This window comes from Aedes albopictus, chromosome 1, assembly GCF_035046485.1.
Source record: "Aedes albopictus strain Foshan chromosome 1, AalbF5, whole genome shotgun sequence".
Taxonomy (NCBI): Eukaryota; Metazoa; Arthropoda; class Insecta; order Diptera; family Culicidae; genus Aedes; species Aedes albopictus.
Window position 1 is genome coordinate 19,107,870 of NC_085136.1, and position 21,627 is coordinate 19,129,496.

A 21,627-nucleotide genomic window follows, 5' to 3' on the forward strand; every position below is an offset into this window, starting at 1 on the left:
CTCAATCTGTGAACTTACGTCCATAGCTGGCGGGCAACCGCACGGACAGCGTCCGGCACCGGTGCCGGCACTCCTGCGTCGGCCTCAACAAAAACGTCCTACTCCCATACCCCTGGATGACGAACATGTTGGCACACTCGGCGTCCGGAATGCGATACGGTAGCGCCTGTGGACTGTCCACTATCAGGTACCGCTCCAAACTTACGCCGGTCGGTGGAAGCCTGGCCGGCCGGGGGAAAATCGACCGGAGCAACCGAGCTGGGGCCATCCGGTTACAGCGCCAAACGCTGTGGCTCTCCACCTGTTGACTAGCGTTCACGAACTGCCGGAACAGGTCGTCCAGGTTGCGGATGTCCGGATGCGTCGACTGGATTTTGTACGCATCCTTGGTGAAAATGGCACGGTTCTGCTCGTACAGCATCTGCAGCCGGTTGATGTCGACCAGCTCCTTTTGGGTCTGAAACGGGATAAAGAATTATGATGATTTAACATACCAGGCTCAATGATCGCTTGGCGGTCTAGTTCAATCTTTGGTTCTCCTGCTTCCTCCTACTTTGTATCTTTCTACCACTTCGCTTCCTCTCTTCTCGCGTTTCGCCGTAGATTATCGCGCAAAAATGTTCAGAATCGTTCATCAGTACATCAGTATCGTGTTCGTGTCTTTTACAAAGGGTTGCGGAAATTAGCTAAGAATATTTTTTCTTGCAATGTAAAATAACATCTACTAGTGTATATTCGTATGTTCATAGTCATCACTATGTAGAACCAGAAACGGATAGAAAAAGCCGTTTCTATTTTTAATTTCTTCGAACATCCACAGCACAGTGTCAATCTATCATATGAACACCTACAAGTTATGAAACCAAGCGAACTGTGCCGCAACATCTTCACATAATCTATCACTTTCACTATGCACCAATGCGTGAACTCTCTGACAAAAATAACTATTTCCCTACTACACTCCGACATTCGCATGACCTTGAGCAGCCACAGAGGACTAAACGGCCTGAAGTGTACAATATCACTTCCCTTCCCTTTATCACATTGACCAGCAACCTGACATAGCAGGCACCATTGTCACCTACTACCGGATACAGCAGAACATCTGGCTGAAGATTGGCCATAAAAACGACCAACCATATCGTCTCACTCACGCAGGAACTCATGCCAGCGTACTCCTCGGCTTCGGTAGAAGACATTGCCACAGTAGACTGCTTCTTCGATGACCAGGCAACTGTGTTTCCGTGAACCTTCAACAGAAAGCCAGAGACGCACTTGCGATCGGATTCATCGCTTGCATAGTCTGCATCTGCGTAGGCAGCTACTATCGGTTCTCTTGGATTTCTTCGTGAGACTAACTTCATGTTTTTCGTTGCTTGCAGATACCGCAGGACTTGCTTGGCATGCTTCCAATGTTCTTCACCAGCAGCATCTTGAAACCTCGCCAAGTAATCAACGATGAAACATAGGTCCAGTCGAGAGCCCATCATGATGTACATGAGACTACCAACCAGTTCGCTGTAGGACTACGGACCAGGGGCGTACAATTTCGTTTCAATGATACACTTTCATGCAACATTTGAATGAGTCACTTCAAGTGTTTCATACATTTTTCTAATGACTCGGTCGTTAAAAAAAACTTTTCCACTCATCGTAGCACTCGGTAGTCTCCCACCCGGTCGCATTGCTTGTGCTTCACCCATCAGAGCATTAGTGTCTCACTGGTGCGCGCTAGTCTCTCAATGGTTACGGGCGCCGGTTAATTGGATTTAAGTGGTCGAATTTGTTATCCTCTTTCATAAAACATAAGTATCATTCCATTGGCGTGCACCACTATTTAAAAATGTGGTTTAAATAGTGTTTTTAGCATGTTGAAGTATTTCAATGACTCATAAATGAAACGAAAATCCAAGTGTATCATCCCATGTTTCATACACACTTGTTTCTGTAGCAGCAACGAACGAATGTGTTGCTGGGTGAGAGATGAAGCAGCACAGCAGTCCGTTCGCATGGGAAACGATTTGCTACAGTCGTCGTACGTCATGTTTTCCTTTCGAAATTGCACGACCCTGCTACGGACATCTTCCATCTCCTCGCTTCAGCTGCAGTTTGGGTTCTGCTGGAGTCTTGCCAAAACGAGCAATAATCTTGTCGATATGCCCCGACTGAGACAGCTTCGTCACTCCTCGATCCAGATCCCGAGTGATCTTAATTCCCAGGAAGTGGGAATCAACTCCTTCATGTCCGCAAACTTCCGCATCAGCACATTCTTCACTCGCTCGATTTCGACTTCGTTCCTGGCAGCAATCAGACGGTCATCCACGTATACTACGATGCACACCGTGTTGTCGCCAGTAATCCGAACATACAGGCAATAGTCGTACCTCGATCGCTTAAATCCCAACGTTGTCAGGAACTCGTTCAGATGGCTGTTCCAGCACCTTGGCGACTGCTTCAGACCATAAAGCGCTCGATGTAGTAGGCAGACTTCTCCAGGACGTAGGACCACCCCCTCTGGACACTGCATGTACATCTTCTCGTTGAGCTTCCCATTCAGAAAGGCAGTCTTGACATCTAGCTGGTGAATCTTCAGTCCGTTCGTCGTTGCAAGTGCCAGGAGAGTTCGGATGGTAGCCAGCCGCGCCACCGGCGCAAATGTCTCCTCGTAGTCGATGTGCTTCTTCTGTGCGTAGCCCTTAGCTACCAGCCGCGCCTTGTAGCGCGTAGGACGTCCACCAGCATCGGTCTTCACGTTGAACACCCACTTGCAGGGTACGGGCTGTACCTCGGCAGGACAGTTCTTCATCGATCGCTTGCCTCCACTCATGCTCGTGTGGATGACCATCGACATCGGAATAACGTTCGGGAAGCTGTATAGAATTTACACCAGCAGAAAGCGCTCTATACAGAATAAAATCAGAAAACCTACCTGGTCTCCCACACTCTCGACCACTGGTCCTCGAAAAATCACCACGTGGTGCGTTCCTTTCTGATTGTGGTGGGAGTGCGGTTGCATCTTCCTCGTTGTCGTCCTCCTCTCCAGCAGTAGAATAACCACGGGAGACATGGTCATTGTCCTGAGCATTGTCGTCTGGTCCAGCACCTTCATTATCCCCCTCTTGCTCGGGAATCGGTGATACTTCCTCCGGAATAACCAGTCGACGATCGATGTCTTCACTTGATGACTTGAATGGAAATGCTTCCTCATTGCAGCGGACATCACGGGCCACGAACATCCGGGAATCTTGATCCCAGAGGCGATACCCAGTCAGTGCGTACCCGACAAATACACACTTCCGTCCGGTTGGATCCAGCTTACCTCGCTTCTGTTTTGGTATCCTTGGTGACATCCGGCTTCTCTCCGTGCCATCGTTCCGCAGGCGTTTGGTTTCCCTTGATTGCTTCAGTCGGACTTCTGTTGGCAACGTAGACAGCATTCAGGACCGCTTCTCCCCAAAGGTACTTCGGTGCAGCCAACTCGGTCAGCATTGCTCGCATTTTCTCCACTAAGGTGCGGTTAAAACGTTCCGCCACACCATTATGCTGCGGGGTGTACCCGACCGTTGACTCCACTTGGATTCCTTTTTCCTCGTAGTAGGCCAGTTGCTGATTTGAAAAATACTCTCGTCCAACATCACACCGCAAGCTTGTTGCTTTCTGCGCATGTTTCACAAAACTTCGCGCACCATGGATACCATCCAATCCTGTCACCATCTTGGCATTCTTCAATCTGAGCACATTCTTGAAGCTCAGATGCGCATACCGCTTGTGCCACAGTTCCATTGGGTAGCCGGTTCATCCGCAGGTAAACAAGATTACCCTTCGCTCTCGCCACACCGATAGTATCGCCGTCCTTCGCCAGAACGGCACAATCCGGCTTGAATTCGACATGCACACCCGCTTTCAGTAGCCGCGCCAACGACAGCAGTACTTCAGCTGCTTGACAAGCAACAAGTGGCTGAATGACAACGTGTATTGGTGCTCTCCAACGAATGATTTGCCTTTCACGGTTCCTTCCTTGGATGCTACCAGAACCTCACCATCCTTCGCACTGTCGATGTGAAGTGGTTCCCGTAGCACATGGATCTCCTGGAAATATCCTTCGTCGCTGACCATGTGGCGATTTGAACCCGAGTCCTGCACCCACTCGATTTCGTCCTGCTCGAGGGACACCGTCGCTCTGGAAACAAGGGCCACTTCCTTGTCGATCGGGAGTCTCGCTACCAGCGCCCGATCCGGATGATTTTTCACTTTGGGACAGACAAACTTTTTATGCCCCACTTCTCCGCAATGGTAGCATTTACCTGAAAATTTCGTTGCCTTCCCACGCCGATTTCCGGATTTGGCCGCCAACACCACTCCATTCGAACCGCTCGCTGCACTCGTACCGGAATCTCGTCCAGAACGCTTTTGCTCCTCCGCTAGAAGGGGTGCTTTGACGGTTCCGAGGTTTAATTGTTGATCGTCCAAATTTTCCATCGCCGTGGTAACCACATCGTAACTAGGTGGCAACGAAATAAACAGCTGGCTCACCATGTCGAGCTCCGCCACCGTGGCACCGGCATCCCTCAGCTGTCGTCCCAGCTCATCGAACCGACGGAAATGGTCCGCCAGCGGTGTTAATTCCTCTATTCGCAGCAACGCCATCGACCGCCGGATGTACGTCTGGGCAGCAAAACCCTTTTTTTCGCGAAGGTATTCGCGGTTTGCTTGTCGTCAATATACTCCAGGTGGCTGTCCGCAATGTACGCCACCAGCAGGTCTTACGCCTTCTCGTCCTTCTCCAGAAACGCCACCTTCGCTGCGCCTTCCGGTCATTCGGGGTCATTCGTGATGGCTTCCTTCACTCCGTGCGCCGAGAGCTGAGTCTCCACTCGAAACTTTCACGTGTCGTAGCCTTCGCCGGCAAACTGCACGATTCCTGCCTTCTTCGCACTGGACATCCCGGTTTCTGGAACGGGCTTGAGAATTTTCACACTTTTGCTCTTAGGTTGACGTGACTGGGCCCACAACCTGAAGAGAAATACATTTTACAATTGGCGATTAAAAGTAGAGGTTATGTCGTGAAAATTTGGAAGTTTGAAAGGGAAATACCAGTTCCCCATCAGTTTAATCATCAATTTTTGAAAAATTTATCGATAAAATGAATTTTTCTACCCCGATCCCACATTAAATTTTATCTGGAAAGACTCAATTACTAAAATACGAAATGGGATTTCACAAAACTTAACCTCACTTTAGGAGGCCAATAGCACTAGAACTGATGGTTTATTGAGTTGGAAAAAGAAACTGAATTGCTCCCAGGGACCAGAGCGATATTTATACCCCAATGGTTGCCATGCAGTTTTTTTTTCTTATGTACATAGCAACGGATTTTGGCCTTATATACTATGATAGAATTCAAATGCATCATACGACTGCTATGATTTCCAACATTATTTAAAATGACATTTCCGGAGGAATTCCAAAACCAATTCCTAGATCGTAGATCTCTAGAAAAATTCCGGGAGAAATCTCTGGAAGAATTCCGAAAGAATCTTCTCTATGTGATGAATTTCTGAAGAATCTATGAGTGAATTCCTGAATCCCTAGAACAATCATTGCAGAAAACCCTCAAGTCATTCCCGGGGGAATTTCTGAAGGCATCTTTTGAGAAAAATTCGGATGAATCCCTGCAGGATTTTAAAAGCAACTCCATTAAAACTTTTCTGAAAAAAAATGAAAAAAAAAAACAGATGAACTCAAAAGACTTCTTGAAGAAAATTGTGAAAGAATTCCTGGGTGAATTCTTGGAGAATTTCCTGGCTCCTGAATGCATCCTTGTAATGTAACCTGAAAGAATCAACAAAGACAACTCACTGTAGGAATTGTTCCATAAGACGTTGAAACAATAAAAAACTGCAGGTATTCGTGGAGGCATCCCTGAATAAATTCTTGGGTGCATTCCTCGAAAAAATGATGGAAGGGTTTCTGAAATATCGGAAAGAACCTCTTAAATGAATTACTGAATAAATATTAGGCGAGATTCCTGAAAAAATCCTGGCAAGAATTCTTTAAAAATTCTAGCAGGAATTTTTAGAGATATCCCATAAACAAATCTGGAAGAAATGCTTTGATGAGTTTGTGTAGGAATTCCTGAAGGATTCCCAAGAGGATTTCTGGAAAAAATCCTGGTATAACGGGCCAATATAATCGATGCTAAGCGTACGGGTATTCAGCAAGACCATGCTGGAGTTCGATTCCCGGTCGGTCCAAAAGCTTTTCGTAAAGAGTATCTTCTTTGACAATCTTGGGCAAAGAGTATGTTTGTGCCTGCCACACGATACACAAGCAAAATGTTCATTGGCAGAAGAAGCTCTCAGGTTATAACTGGGGAAGTGGTCGTAGTAATTCCTGAAGAAACACCTGGATTCTTGGACGCAATCTCATAAGGAAATCCTAAGGGAATCCCAAAAGAGATGTGCAAACGAATCATTGAAGAAATGTCTGAAGAAATCACAGAAGAAACTCGTGAAGGAATCCCAGGAGGAGTTCCAGAAAAAAAACCAGGAAGAATTCTTAAAGGAGTCCCAAAAAGAGGTTGTGGAGTAGGCTGCGGCATATTTTTGAAAAGTAGATGAAACCTGAAATTCGTTACCTCTCATGGATTCAAATGACATAAAAAGAGAAACCTCTGAGTTTAAGCCAAACGTATTGAGATTTACAAATATTTTACCAAAAATTTTGGAGATTCATCCAGCAATTCTGAATTCGTAAGAAAGTCCATTTGGAATTCATCTAGGAATTTCTTCAGAGATTCGTCCAGAAAATCATTCCGAGATTTCTCCAAGATTTGCTTCTGCGATTTTTTAAGAATCAAGAGATTCACTGTAAAACATTAAACGTCCTAATGGAAATCCTCCCCGAATTACTCCTATGATTCTTCCAGGCATTCCTCCGAAAAATCCTTCAGGGATTCGTCAAGAAATCAATTTTGGGATTCTTCTGAGAATTCTTTCTGGTATTTCTCTAGGAATTCCTCCTGAGGTTTCTCCATGAATTACTTCAAGGATTTCAACAGAAATTGCTTCCAGAACTTCTCCAACTTCCTGGAATTCTTCTTGAGAATCTTCCAGGAAAACTTTCGGAAATCCTTTAGGAATCCCTACAAAAATTTCTCCTGGGACTCCTCCAGGAATTCCTCTTAGGATTCCTCCAGAAATTTCTCCTATGATTCCTACAGGAAATATGTATATCCGGGAATTCTCTAGAAATATCTCCTGAGGTTTCTCCATGAATTCCTTTCAGAATTTTTCCAGAAATTTCTTCTGGGATTTATACAGGCAATTCTCCAGGAATATCTTTGGAAACCGCTCAGAAATTCATAAAAAAATATATCCTGAGAATCCTGCTGGAATTCCTTCAGGAACTATTCCTATCACTTATGCCAGAATTTATTTAGGATTTCTTCAGCAATTTTTCGTGGGATTTCTCTAGGAATTCATCCTGGAATTCCGCCTGGAATCCCTTCGTGTTCTTTCAAAAATTGCTCCATGTATCCCTTCAGGTATTCTTTCAGAGGTTCCTCCAGGAGTTTTTCCAGGAATTCCTCTTGGCATTCCTACCGCAATTTCTCCTTGAAATCATTCTAGAACTCCTCTAGCAATCCTCTTGGGATTCTTCCTGGAAATTCTCATGGCATTTCTTCAGGAAATCCTGGAGGATTTTAAAGAAATTTCTCCTGGGATTCCTCTAAGATATAAAGCCCAGGAAGAAATAGGAATTTCTCCTAGTATTTCTCTAAGAATTCCTCCTGAGATTTCTCCCGGAATTCCTACCAGGATATCTCCAGGAATTCTTCCTGAGATACATCCTGGAATAACTTTTGGGAATCCTCCAGGAATATCTTCGGAAATTTTTCCAAAAATTGCACCAGGGACTCCTCCAGCAAAACCTCCCGAAAATCTTCCTGGGATTCCTCCAGGCAATTTTCCTTGTATTATTACAGGAACTTCTTTTGGGATTCCATCATCAATTTTCCCAGGAATTGCTTTAGGAATTCCTTTACAAATTACTCTGTGTATTCCACTAGGAATTCCTCCTCGGATTCTTGCAGGAATTTCTTCTGGGATTACTGAAGTAATTCTTCTAAGGATTCGTCCAGGATTTTTTCAAGGATTCCTCCAGGAATTACTTTGGATATTCCACCAGGAGTTCCTCCAGAATCTATTTCTAGGAGAAATCCCAAGATGAAGTCCTCAAGGAATCCCAAAAGGAATTACTGGATAAATTTAAATATTAATTCGACCCCTTAATGCTAAAACCAGGTAACTGGTTTTTCGAAATTTCGAGAGTGTTGTTTATATCTGAACATACACCATAATGAACAAAAGTTTATCCATTGGAACTACGAAAACACATAATGATTCATCTTTTAAGATCAACAAAGTGTTTGTTTTATACCAGGATTAGTTTTACCAGCCATTTTTATCCACACTTGCTGGAGGAATCTCAGGAGGAATCCAAGGAGGAATTTCTGGAGGACTCCCAAAAGAAAATCCTGGGGAAATACCAGAAGGAATTCGTAGAGGAATCACTGAAGAATTTCATGGAAGAATTTCTCAAGGAATCACGGGAGAAACTTCTGAGGGAATCCCAGGGTAAATTCCTAGAGAAATCTCAGGGATAATTCCTTGAGAAATCGATCCCAAGAGGAATTCCTAGAGGAATCCTAGGAGAACTGCCTGTAGGAACTCCGGGAGGAATTCAAGGAGGTATTTCGAAAGGAGTTCCTCGAAGATTACAAGAAATTCCTGAAAAAAAGATTTGCAAATTTCTAGGAGAATCCCAGAAGCAATTCTAAGAGGAATCCCAGGAGGGATATTTTGAAGAATCCGAGAAGGAATTCCTGGAAGAATCCTAGGAGGAGAAATCTCTAAAGAAATTCCTACAGGAACTCTGTGAGGAATTCCTGAAGAAATCCTCCCGGGATGAATTCTTGGTGATATCCATAGAGGAATTCGTGGAGTGATTCCAGAAGGTATTATTCCCCCAGGAATTCCGTCTGGGGCTATTTCAGGAATTCCTCTTGGGATTTTCCAGAAATTTCTCTTGGAATTCCTCCAAGAATTCCTCATGGGATGCATCCTGGAATTCTTCTGGTATTTGCTTCAAGGATCCTCTAGGAATTCTTTTACGAATTTCTTCCTAGAAATTCCTTCTAGAATTTTTACTGGAATTTTATCTTGGATCCCCTCAATACTTCAGGACTTCTTCAGGAATTCCTCTTGGAATTCTTCCAGGAACTCGTCCTTGGAGTCTTCCTGGTATTTGTTCTGGGATTCCTCCAGAAAATCCTCCAGGTATTCTTTCCGAAATTCCTCCTAGGGTTCTTCTAGGCATTTCTTTTGGAATGCCTTCAGGACTTAATCGTGGGATTCTTACAGTAATTCTACATTGGATTTTTTCAGGCGTTTCTTCAGGAATTCATATCAGGATTCCTCCGTTAATTTGTCTTGGGATTCCTCCAGGAATTCTTCTTGACATTTCTCCAGGAATTTCTCCTCTCGAAGTTGCTGAAAAAGTTCCTCTAGAGATTTTTTCTAGGATTCATCCACAAATTCCTCCTAGGATTCTTCCAGGAATTCCTTCTTAGACTCGTCCAGAAATTCTTCCTGAAATTGCTTCTGATTCTCCTATAGTTATATTAGCCAAGTTAGCCCAAATGAACAGTTGAATGAATTTTACGTTCATTTAACGTCAATTGACGGGTTGTTGACGCCTGTCTAATGTTGCAGTTATCGAATTTTGTTCGCTAAGTGAAACGTAAACATGTTGCAGTTATCGAACGTCTACTGTAATTTCTTTAACCGAAAATAAATCTGTGAAGTCAATTTGCAGTTGGCTGGAAAACTCGTGAGTGTTATTCACTGAACGATATTCAAAATTGGCCATGTATTGAAATCCCTTCACCAGCCACTTTGCAAGTTTATAGGCTTTTAATTCTAGGTTGAACTTGATTAGAAAACTTTCTCGTTGTGCTGAATTAGGGCTCCCTCCCTCAATCTTGAACGCTATTATACTTATGTACCTAGTTTAACGATCTCACCTTAAATATATACGGATAATTGACCGCCACCTGGTCCACGTTGGTCAGATCCAGCACGTTGGCCACGTCCGCGCACGGATCGCAGTTTAGATTCTCCACCTGGAAGTACGGATTCGCCAACAGGCAACTTTCGTCGTACAGCTCCGTCAGCGACGGGTAGTTGGCAATGATGGGCACCGTCACCTTCCGCCATACCCGCATCCCCGGATAGATAAGACTCTGGATGTTCCGGAGCACCACCGTCGAGACTTCATGCTTGTACGAGAACACTATGAACAACGTCAGCAGCACGAAGATAAAGTTGATGATCTTCTTCTTCCGGTCTATGACCGTCTTGAGCAGGATCCGGCTGGTGTTCTTGTCGAAGATGTAGTTGATGATGTTATTGTTGTGGAAGTAGTGCCGCACCAGATAGTTGTTGAATTCCGTCTCATTGATCCGCCCCCTGCTGGCCGCCAGCTCCTTCAGCTGGTTCAACTGTTCCAGATACTTGGCAATGATTTCGTTTTTATCGCGAAGCTCCGCGAATCCGGCCGTGTCCACATCATCCATCGCGACGCCACCACGACGACGACGACGGTTCCCGAAGAATAGTTCTTACGCGGCCACACCTCTGTTCCTCTTCGTCCGACGGAACAACGCACTAGTAGATTCACACCCACGACGACGACGACCACAATAATGAACGCGAATGCAAAACGATGATGATTGCACAATTATTTTTAGCATTTGCCATTGAGGGCTGCTGCTGCTATTTTTTTTGCGTACAATAAACTTTCAGTTTTTTTTTCTTCACCACTTTTGAATCGTTTTATCAATGCACGAATGTAGCGAACAAAACGGAGGAGCAAATAAATAATAAACAAAATCACTCGCGTGATGTGTCGTCAAGTGACACGAATGTACGGGTGTCTACCCCATTTGTAGCAATCTTGGGTTTTACAGGGCTGTTACTGCTAACACGGCCTGGCTCACAGCGTGCTTTGCATTAAATTTTGCATTTTATTTACATTTGCTTTGCATTTGCTTTGCTTTGCATTTGCTTTGCTTTGCATTTGCTTTGCTTTGCTCCCAAGAATCCAGAGAGGATTCTTTTCAGAATCCTGAGAGGATTCATTTCAGAATCCTGAGAGGATTCATTTCAGATTCCTGAGAGGATTCTTTTCAGAATCCTGAGAGGATTCTTTTCAGAATCCTGAGATGATTCTTTCCAGAATCCTGAGATGAGTCTTTTCAGAATCCTGAGATGATTCTTTTCAATATCCTGAGATGATTTGATTGATTGATTTATCTTTATTTGAGAGACTTTCAGCCCTTGGCTGGTTCGTCTCTATCCTGAGATGATTCTTTTCAGAATAGTGAGAGGATTCTTTACAGAATCCTAAGAGGATTTTTTTTCAGAATCCTGAGAGGATTCTTTTTAGAATCCTGAGAGGATTTTTTTTAGAATCCTGAGAGGATTCTTTGCAGAATCCTGAAAGGATTCTTTTCATAACCCTGAGAGGATTCTTTTCAGAATCCTGAGAGGATTCTTTTCAGAATCCTGAGAGGATTCTTTTTAGAATCCTGAGAGGATTTTTTTCATAACCCTGAGAGGATTCTTTTCAGAATCCTGAGAGGATTCTTTGCAGAATCCTGAGAGGATTCTTTGCAGAATCCTGAGAGGATTCTTTGCAGAATCCTGAGAGGATTCTTTGCAGAATCCTGAGAGGATTCTTTGCAGAATCCTGAGAGGATTCTTTGCAGAATCCTGAGAGGATTCTTTGCAGAATCCTGAGAGGATTCTTTGCAGAATCCTGAGAGGATTCTTTGCAGAATCCTGAGAGGATTCTTTGCAGAATCCTGAGAGGATTCTTTGCAGAATCCTGAGAGAATTCTTTGCAGAATCCTGAGAGGATACTTTGCAGAATCCTGAGAGGATTCTTTTTCGAATCCTGAGAGGATTCTTTTTCGAATCCTGTGCAGAATCCTGAGAGGATTCTTTTCAGAATCCTGAGCGGATTCTTTTCAAAATCCTGAAAGGGTTCTTTTCAGAATCCTGAGAGGATTCTTTTCAGAATCCTGAGAGGATTCTTTTCAGAATCTTGAGAGGATTCTTTTCAGAGTCCTGAGAGGATTCTATTCAGAATCCTGAGAGGATTCTTTTCAGAATCCTGAGGGGATTATTTTCAGAACCCTAAGGGGTTCTTTTCAGAATCCTGAGAGGATTCTCCACAGAATCCTGAGAGGATTCCCCACAAAATCCTGAGAGGATTCTCCACAGAATTCTGAGAGGATTCTCCACAGAATCCTGAGAGGATTCTCCACAGAATCCTGAGAGGATTCTCCACAGAATCGTGAGAGGATTCTCCACAGAATCGTGAGAGGATTCTCCACAGAATCGTGAGAGGATTCTCCACAGAATCGTGAGAGGATTCTCCACAGAATCGTGAGAGGATTCTCCACAGAATCGTGAGAGGATTCTCCACAGAATCGTGAGAGGATTCTCCACAGAATCCTGAGAGGATTCTCCACAGAATCCTGATAGGATTCTCCACGGAATCCTGAGAGGATTCTCCACAGAATCCTGAGAGGATTCTCCACAGAATCCTGAGAGGATCTCCACAGAATCCTGAGAGGATCTCCACAGAATCCTGAGAGGATTCTCCACAGAATCCTGAGAGGATTCTCCACAGAATCCTGAGAGGATTCTCCACAGAATCCTGAGAGGATTCTCCACAGAATCCTGAGAGGATTCTCCACAGAATCCTGAGAGGATTCTCCACAGAATCCTGAGAGGATTCTCCACAGAATCCTGAGAGGATTCTCCACAGAATCCTGAGAGGACTCTCCACAGAATCCTGAGAGGATTCTCCACAGAATCCTGAGAGGATTCTCCACAGAATCCTGAGAGGATTCTCCACAGAATCCTGAGAGGATTCTCCACAGAATCCTGAGAGGATTCTCCACAGAATCCTGAGAGGATTCTCCACAGAATCCTGAGAGGATTCTCCACAGAATCCTGAGAGGATTCTCCACAGAATCCTGAGAGGATTCTCCACAGAATCCTGAGAGGATTCTCCACAGAATCCTGAGAGGATTCTCCACAGAATCCTGAGAGGATTCTCCACAGAATCCTGAGAGGATTCTCCACAGAATCCTGAGAGGATTCTCCACAGAATCCTGAGAGGATTCTCCACAGAATCCTGAGAGGATTCTCCACAGAATCCTGAGAGGATTCTCCACAGAATCCCGAGAGGATTCTCCACAGAATCCTGAGAGGATTCTCCACAGAATCCTGAGAGGATTCTCCACAGAATCCTGAGAGGATTCTCCACAGAATCCTGAGAGGATTCTCCACAGAATCCTGAGAGGATTCTCCACAGAATCCTGAGAGGATTCTCCACAGAATCCTGAGAGGATTCTCCACAGAATTCTGAGAGGATTCTCCACAGAATTCTGAGAGGATTCTCCACAGAATTCTGAGAGGATTCTCCACAGAATCCTGAGAGGATTCTCCACAGAATTCTGAGAGGATTCTCCACAGAATCCTGAGAGGATTCTCCACAGTATCCTGAGAGGATTCTCCACAGAATCCTGAGAGGATCCTTTTCAGAATCCTGAGAGGATCCTTTTCAGAATCCTGAGAGGATTCTTCTCAGAATCCTGAGAGGATAGACACTATAGATTCCATATAGACTCGCGGAGACATGGTTGAGCAATATAATTTTAGTGTATTTTACCGTCAATTTAGAGTGTACCGAGCGAATATGACGTCACGCAATCCATTGTCGCTATTGAAATCGTGACGTCATGCTCGTTTGGCTACACGAACTGACAGTTCGTTTGGCTACAGTTGTCTTCGTCTCCGCGAGTCTATGGAATCTATAGTGTCTATAGTGTCTACCCCTTTTGTAGCAATCTTGGGTTTTACAGGGCTGTTAAAGCTGACTCAGCCTGGATCACAGCGTGCTTTGCTTTGCATTCGCTTTGCTTTGCATTCGCTTTGCTTTGCATTCGCTTTGCTTTGCATTCGCTTTGCTTTGCATTCGCTTTGCTTTGCTTTGCTTTTCAGAATCCTGAGAAGATTTTCCACAGAATCCTGAGAGGATTCTCCACAGAATCCTGAGAGGATTCTCCACAGAATCCTGAGAGAATTCTCCACAGAATCCTGAGAGGATTCTCCACAGAATCCTGAGAGGATTCTCCACAGAATCCTGAGAGGATTCTCCTCAGAATCCTGAGAGGATTCTCCACAGAATCCTGAGAGGATTCTCCACAGAATCCTGAGAGGATTCTCCACAGAATCCTGAGAGGATTCTCCACAGAATCCTGAGAGGATTCTCCACAGAATCCTGAGAGGATTCTCCACAGAATCCTGAGAGGATTCTCCACAGAATCCTGAGAGGATTCTCCACAGAATCCTGAGAGGATTCTCCACAGAATCCTGAGAGGATTCTCCTCAGAATCCTGAGAGGATTCTCCTCAGAATCCTGAGAGGATTCTCCACAGAATCCTGAGAGGATTCTCCACAGAATCGTGAGAGGATTCTCCACAGAATCGTGAGAGGATTCTCCACAGAATCCTGAGAGGATTCTCCACAGAATCCTGAGAGGATTCTCCACAGAATCCTGAGAGGATTCTCCACAGAATCCTGAGAGGATTCTCCACAGAATCCTGAGAGGATTCTCCACAGAATCCTGAGAGGATTCTCCACAGAATCCTGAGAGGATTCTCCACAGAATCCTGAGAGGATTCTCCACAGAATCCTGAGAGGATTCTCCACAGAATCCTGAGAGGATTCTCCACAGAATCCTGAGAGGATTCTCCACAGAATCCTGAGAGGATTCTCCACAGAATCCTGAGAGGATTCTCCACAGAATCCTGAGAGGATTCTCCACAGAATCCTGAGAGGATTCTACACAGAATCCTGAGAGGATTCTCCACAGAATCCTGAGAGGATTCTCCACAGAATCCTGAGAGGATTCTCCACAGAATCCTGAGAGGATTCTCCACAGAATCCTGAGAGGATTCTCCACAGAATCCTGAGAGGATTCTCCACAGAATCCTGAGAGGATTCTCCACAGAATCCTGAGAGGATTCTCCACAGAATCCTGAGAGGATTCTCCACAGAATCCTGAGAGGATTCTCCACAGAATCCTGAGAGGATTCTCCACAGAATTCTGAGAGGATTCTCCACAGAATCCTGAGAGGATTCTCCACAGAATCCTGAGAGGATCTCCACAGAATCCTGAGAGGATCTCCACAGAATCCTGAGAGGATCTCCACAGAATCCTGAGAGGATTCTCCACAGAATCCTGAGAGGATTCTCCACAGAATCCTGAGAGGATTCTCCACAGAATCCTGAGAGGATTCTCCACAGAATCCTGAGAGGATTCTCCACAGAATCCTGAGAGGATTCTCCACAGAATCCTGAGAGGATTCTCCACAGAATCCTGAGAGGATTCTCCACAGAATCCTGAGAGGATTCTCCACAGAATCCTGAGAGGATTCTCCACAGAATCCTGAGAGGATTCTCCACAGAATCCTGAGAGGATTCTCCACAGAATCCTGAGAGGATTCTCCACAGAATCCTGAGAGGATTCTCCACAGAATCCTGAGAGGATTCTCCACAGAATTCTGAGAGGATTCTCCACAGAATTCTGAGAGGATTCTCCACAGAATCCTGAGAGGATTCTCCACAGAATCCTGAGAGGATTCTCCACAGAATCCTGAGAGGATTCTCCACAGAATCCTGAGAGGATTCTCCACAGAATCCTGAGAGGATTCTCCACAGAATCCTGAGAGGATTCTCCACAGAATCCTGAGAGGATTCTCCACAGAATTCTGAGAGGATTCTCCACAGAATTCTGAGAGGATTCTCCACAGAATCCTGAGAGGATTCTCCACAGAATCCTGAGAGGATTCTCCACAGAATCCTGAGAGGATTCTCCACAGAATCCTGAGAGGATTCTCCACAGAATCCTGAGAGGATTCTCCACAGAATCCTGAGAGGATTCTCCACAGAATCCTGAGAGGATTCTCCACAGAATCCTGAGAGGATTCTCCACAGAATCCTGAGAGGATTCTCCACAGAATCCTGAGAGGATTCTCCACAGAATTCTGAGAGGATTCTCCACAGAATTCTGAGAGGATTCTCCACAGAATTCTGAGAGGATTCTCCACAGAATCCTGAGAGGATTCTCCACAGAATTCTGAGAGGATTCTCCACAGAATCCTGAGAGGATTCTCCACAGTATCCTGAGAGGATTCTCCACAGAATCCTGAGAGGATCCTTTTCAGAATCCTGAGAGGATCCTTTTCAGAATCCTGAGAGGATTCTTCTCAGAATCCTGAGAGGATAGACACTATAGATTCCATATAGACTCGCGGAGACATGGTTGAGCAATATAATTTTAGTGTATTTTACCGTCAATTTAGAGTGTACCGAGCGAATATGACGTCACGCAATCCATTGTCGCTATTGAAATCGTGACGTCATGCTCGTTTGGCTACACGAACTGACAGTTCGTTTGGCTACAGTTGTCTTCGTCTCCGCGAGTCTATGGAATCTATAGTGTCTATAGTGTCTACCCCTTTTGTAGCAATCTTGGGTTTTACAGGGCTGTTAAAGCTGACTCAGCCTGGATCACAGCGTGCTTTGCTTTGCATTCGCTTTGCTTTGCATTCGCTTTGCTTTGCTTTGCATTCGCTTTGCTTTGCATTTGCTTTGCATTCGCTTTGCTTTGCTTTGCATTCGCTTTGCTTTGCTTTGCTTTGCATTCGCTTTGCTTTGCATTCGCTTTGCTTTGCATTCGCTTTGCTTTGCATTCGCTTTGCTTTGCATTCGCTTTGCTTTGCTTTGCTTTTCAGAATCCTGAGAAGATTTTCCACAGAATCCTGAGAGGATTCTCCACAGAATCCTGAGAGGATTCTCCACAGAATCCTGAGAGAATTCTCCACAGAATCCTGAGAGGATTCTCCACAGAATCCTGAGAGGATTCTCCACAGAATCCTGAGAGGATTCTCCTCAGAATCCTGAGAGGATTCTCCACAGAATCCTGAGAGGATTCTCCACAGAATCCTGAGAGGATTCTCCACAGAATCCTGAGAGGATTCTCCACAGAATCCTGAGAGGATTCTCCACAGAATCCTGAGAGGATTCTCCACAGAATCCTGAGAGGATTCTCCACAGAATCCTGAGAGGATTCTCCACAGAATCCTGAGAGGATTCTCCACAGAATCCTGAGAGGATTCTCCTCAGAATCCTGAGAGGATTCTCCTCAGAATCCTGAGAGGATTCTCCACAGAATCCTGAGAGGATTCTCCACAGAATCCTGAGAGGATTCTCCACAGAATCGTGAGAGGATTCTCCACAGAATCGTGAGAGGATTCTCCACAGAATCGTGAGAGGATTCTCCACAGAATCCTGAGAGGATTATCCACAGAATCCTGAGATGATTCTCCACAGAATCATGAGAGGATCCTTCTCAGAATCCTGAGAGAATTCTTCTCAGAATCCTGAGAGGATTCTTCTCAGAATCCTACTTCTCAGAATCCTGAGAGGATTCTTCTCAGACTCCTGGGAGGATTCTTCTCAGAATCCTGAGAGGATTCTTCTCAGAATCCTGAGAGGATTTTTCTCAGAATCCTGAGAGGATTCTCCACAGGATCCTGAGAGAATTCTCCACAGAATCCTGAGAGGATTCTCCACAGAATCCTGAGAGGATTCTCCACAGAATCCTGGGAGGATTCTCCACAGAATCCTGGGAGGATTGTCCACAGAATCCTGGGAGGATTCTCCACAGAATCCTGGGAGGATTCTCCACAGAATCCTGGGAGGATTCTCCACAGAATCCTGGGAGGATTCTCCACAGAATCCTGGGAGGATTCTCCACAGAATCCTGGGAGGATTCTCCACAGAATCCTGGGAGGATTCTCCACAGAATCCTGGGAGGATTCTCCACAGAATCCTGGGAGGATTCTCCACAGAATCCTGGGAGGATTCTCCACAGAATCCTGGGAGGATTCTCCACAGAATCCTGGGAGGATTCTCCACAGAATCCTGGGAGGATTCTCCACAGAATCCTGGGAGGATTCTCCACAGAATCCTGGGAGGATTCTCCATAGAATCCTGGGAGGATTCTCCACAGAATCCTGGGAGGATTCTCCATAGAATCCTGGGAGGATTCTCCACAGAATCCTGGGAGGATTCTCCACAGAATCCTGGGAGGATTCTCCACAGAATCCTGGGAGGATTCTCCACAGAATCCTGGGAGGATTCTCCACAGAATCCTGGGAGGATTCTCCACAGAATCCTGGGAGGATTCTCCACAGAATCCTGGGAGGATTCTCCACAGAATCCTGGGAGGATTCTCCACAGAATCCTGGGAGGATTCTCCACAGAATCCTGGGAGGATTCTCCATAGAATCCTGGGAGGATTCTCCACAGAATCCTGGGAGGATTCTCCACAGAATCCTGGGAGGATTCTCCACAGAATCCTGGGAGGATTCTCCATAGAATCCTGGGAGGATTCTCCACAGAATCCTGGGAGGATTCTCCACAGAATCCTGGGAGGATTCTCCACAGAATCCTGGGAAGATTCTCCACAGAATCCTGGGAGGATTCTCCACAGAATCCTGGGAGGATTCTCCACAGAATCCTGGGAGGATTCTCCACAGAATCCTGGGAGGATTCTCCACAGAATCCTGGGAGGATTCTCCACAGAATCCTGGGAGGATTCTCCACAGAATCCTGGGAGGATTCTCCACAGAATCCTGGGAGGATTCTCCACAGAATCCTGGGAGGATTCTCCACAGAATCCTGGGAGGATTCTCCACAGAATCCTGGGAGGATTCTCCACAGAATCCTGGGAGGATTCTCCACAGAATCCTGGGAGGATTCTCCACAGAATCCTGGGAGGATTCTCCACAGAATCCCGAGAGGATTCTCCACAGAATCCCGAGAGGATTCTCCACAGAATCCCGAGAGGATTCTCCACAGAATCCCGAGAGGATTCTCCACAGAATCCCGAGAGGATTCTCCACAGAATCCCGAGAGGATTCTCCACAGAATCCCGAGAGGATTCTCCACAGAATCCTGAGAGGATTCTCCACAGAATCCCGAGAGGATTCTCCACAGAATCACGAGAGGATTCTCCACAGAATCCCGAGAGGATTCTCCACAGAATCCCGAGAGGATTCTCCACAGAATCCCGAGAGGATTCTCCACAGAATCCCGAGAGGATTCTCCACAGAATCCCGAGAGGATTCTCCACAGAATCCCGAGAGGATTCTCCACAGAATCCCGAGAGGATTCTCCACAGAATCCTGAGAGGATCCTCCACAGAATCGTGAGAGAATTCTTCAAAGAATCCTGAGAGGATTCTCCACAGAATCCCGAGAGGATTCTCCACAGAATCCCGAGAGGATTCTCCACAGAATCCAGAGAGGATTCTCCACAGAATCTCGAGAGGATGCTCCACAGAATCCAGAGAGGATTCTCCACAGAATCCCGAGAGGATTCTCCACAGAATCCCGAGAGGATGCTCCACAGAATCCAGAGAGGATTCTCCACAGAATCCCGAGAGGATTCTCCACAGAATCCCGAGAGGATTCTCCACAGAATCCCGAGAGGATTCTCCACAGAATCCCGAGAGGATTCTCCACAGAATCCCGAGAGGATTCTCCACAGAATCCCGAGAGGATTCTCCACAGAATCCCGAGAGGATTCTCCACAGAATCCCGAGAGGATTCACCACAGAATCCCGAGAGGATTCTCCACAAAATCCCGAGAGGATTCTCCACAGAATCCCGAGAGGATTCTCCACAGAATCCCGAGAGGATTCTCCACAGAATCCCGAGAGGATTCTCCACAAAATCCCGAGAGGATTCTCCACAAAATCCCGAGAGGATTCTCCACAGAATCCCGAGAGGATTCTCCACAGAATCCCGAGAGGATTCTCCACAGAATCCCGAGAGGATTCTCCACAGAATCCCGAGAGGATTCTCCACAGAATCCCGAGAGGATTCTCCACAGAATCCCGAGAGGATTCTCCACAGAATCCCGAGAGGATTCTCCACAGAATCCCGAGAGGATTCTCCACAGAATCCCGAGAGGATTCTCCACAGAATCCCGAGAGGATTCTCCACAGAATCCCGAGAGGATTCTCCACAGAATCCCGAGAGGATTCTCCACAGAATCCCGAGAGGATTCTCCACAGAATCCCGAGAGGATTCTCCACAGAATCCCGAGAGGATTCTCCACAGAATCCCGAGAGGATTCTCCACAGAATCCCGAGAGGATTCTCCACAGAATCCCGAGAGGATTCTCCACAGAATCCCGAGAGGATTCTCCACAGAATCCCGAGAGGATTCTCCACAGAATCCCGAGAGGATTCTCCACAGAATCCCGAGAGGATTCTCCACAGAATCCCGAGAGGATTCTCCACAGAATCCCGAGAGGATTCTCCACAGAATCCCGAGAGGATTCTCCACAGAATCCCGAGAGGATTCTCCACAGAATCCCGAGAGGATTCTCCACAGAATCCCGAGAGGATTCTCCACAGAATCCCGAGAGGATTCTCCACAGAATCCCGAGAGGATTCTCCACAGAATCCCGAGAGGATTCTCCACAGAATCCCGAGAGGATTCTCCACAGAATCCCGAGAGGATTCTCCACAGAATCCCGAGAGGATTCTCCACAGAATCCCGAGAGGATTCTCCACAGAATCCCGAGAGGATTCTCCACAGAATCCCGAGAGGATTCTCCACAGAATCCCGAGAGGATTCTCCACAGAATCCCGAGAGGATTCTCCACAGAATCCCGAGAGGATTCTCCACAGAATCCCGAGAGGATTCTCCACAGAATCCCGAGAGGATTCTCCACAGAATCCCGAGAGGATTCTCCACAGAATCCCGAGAGGATTCTCCACAGAATCCCGAGAGGATTCTCCACAGAATCCCGAGAGGATTCTCCACAGAATCCCGAGAGGATTCTCCACAGAATCCCGAGAGGATTCTCCACAGAATCCCGAGAGGATTCTCCACAGAATCCCGAGAGGATTCTCCACAGAATCCCGAGAGGATTCTCCACAGAATCCCGAGAGGATTCTCCACAGAATCCCGAGAGGATTCTCCACAGAATCCCGAGAGGATTCTCCACAGAATCCCGAGAGGATTCTCCACAGAATCCCGAGAGGATTCTCCACAGAATCCCGAGAGGATTCTCCACAGAATCCCGAGAGGATTCTCCACAGAATCCCGAGAGGATTCTCCACAGAATCCCGAGAGGATTCTCCACAGAATCCCGAGAGGATTCTCCATAGAATCCCGAGAGGATTCTCCACAGAATCCCGAGAGGATTCTCCACAGAATCCCGAGAGGATTCTCCACAGAATCCCGAGAGGATTCTCCACAGAATCCCGAGAGGATTCTCCACAGAATCCCGAGAGGATTCTCCACAGAATCCCGAGAGGATTCTCCACAGAATCCCGAGAGGATTCTCCACAGAATCCCGAGAGGATTCTCCACAGAGTCCTGAGAGGATTCTCAACTTAATT

At 46.1% G+C, this 21,627-nt stretch overlaps 1 protein-coding gene across 2 annotated transcripts in view; it reads right to left on the bottom strand.

Annotated features, from left to right (window-relative positions):
- LOC109408938 (uncharacterized) overlaps positions 1-10,920 on the bottom strand; it is a 463,030-nt gene extending 452,110 nt beyond the window's left edge. For both annotated transcript variants that reach the window (XR_009995957.1, XM_062844156.1), the window contains exons 1-2: positions 10,088-10,920; positions 19-457 (exon numbers count right to left, since the gene is read on the bottom strand). Coding sequence is in view for 1 of the 2 variants with exons in the window: in XM_062844156.1 (XP_062700140.1) it covers positions 19-457; positions 10,088-10,639 (991 nt within the window). In the remaining variant the exon portion in view is untranslated. The remainder of the gene's footprint in view (positions 1-18; positions 458-10,087) is intronic.
- Positions 10,921-21,627: the final 10,707 nt, after the last annotated feature.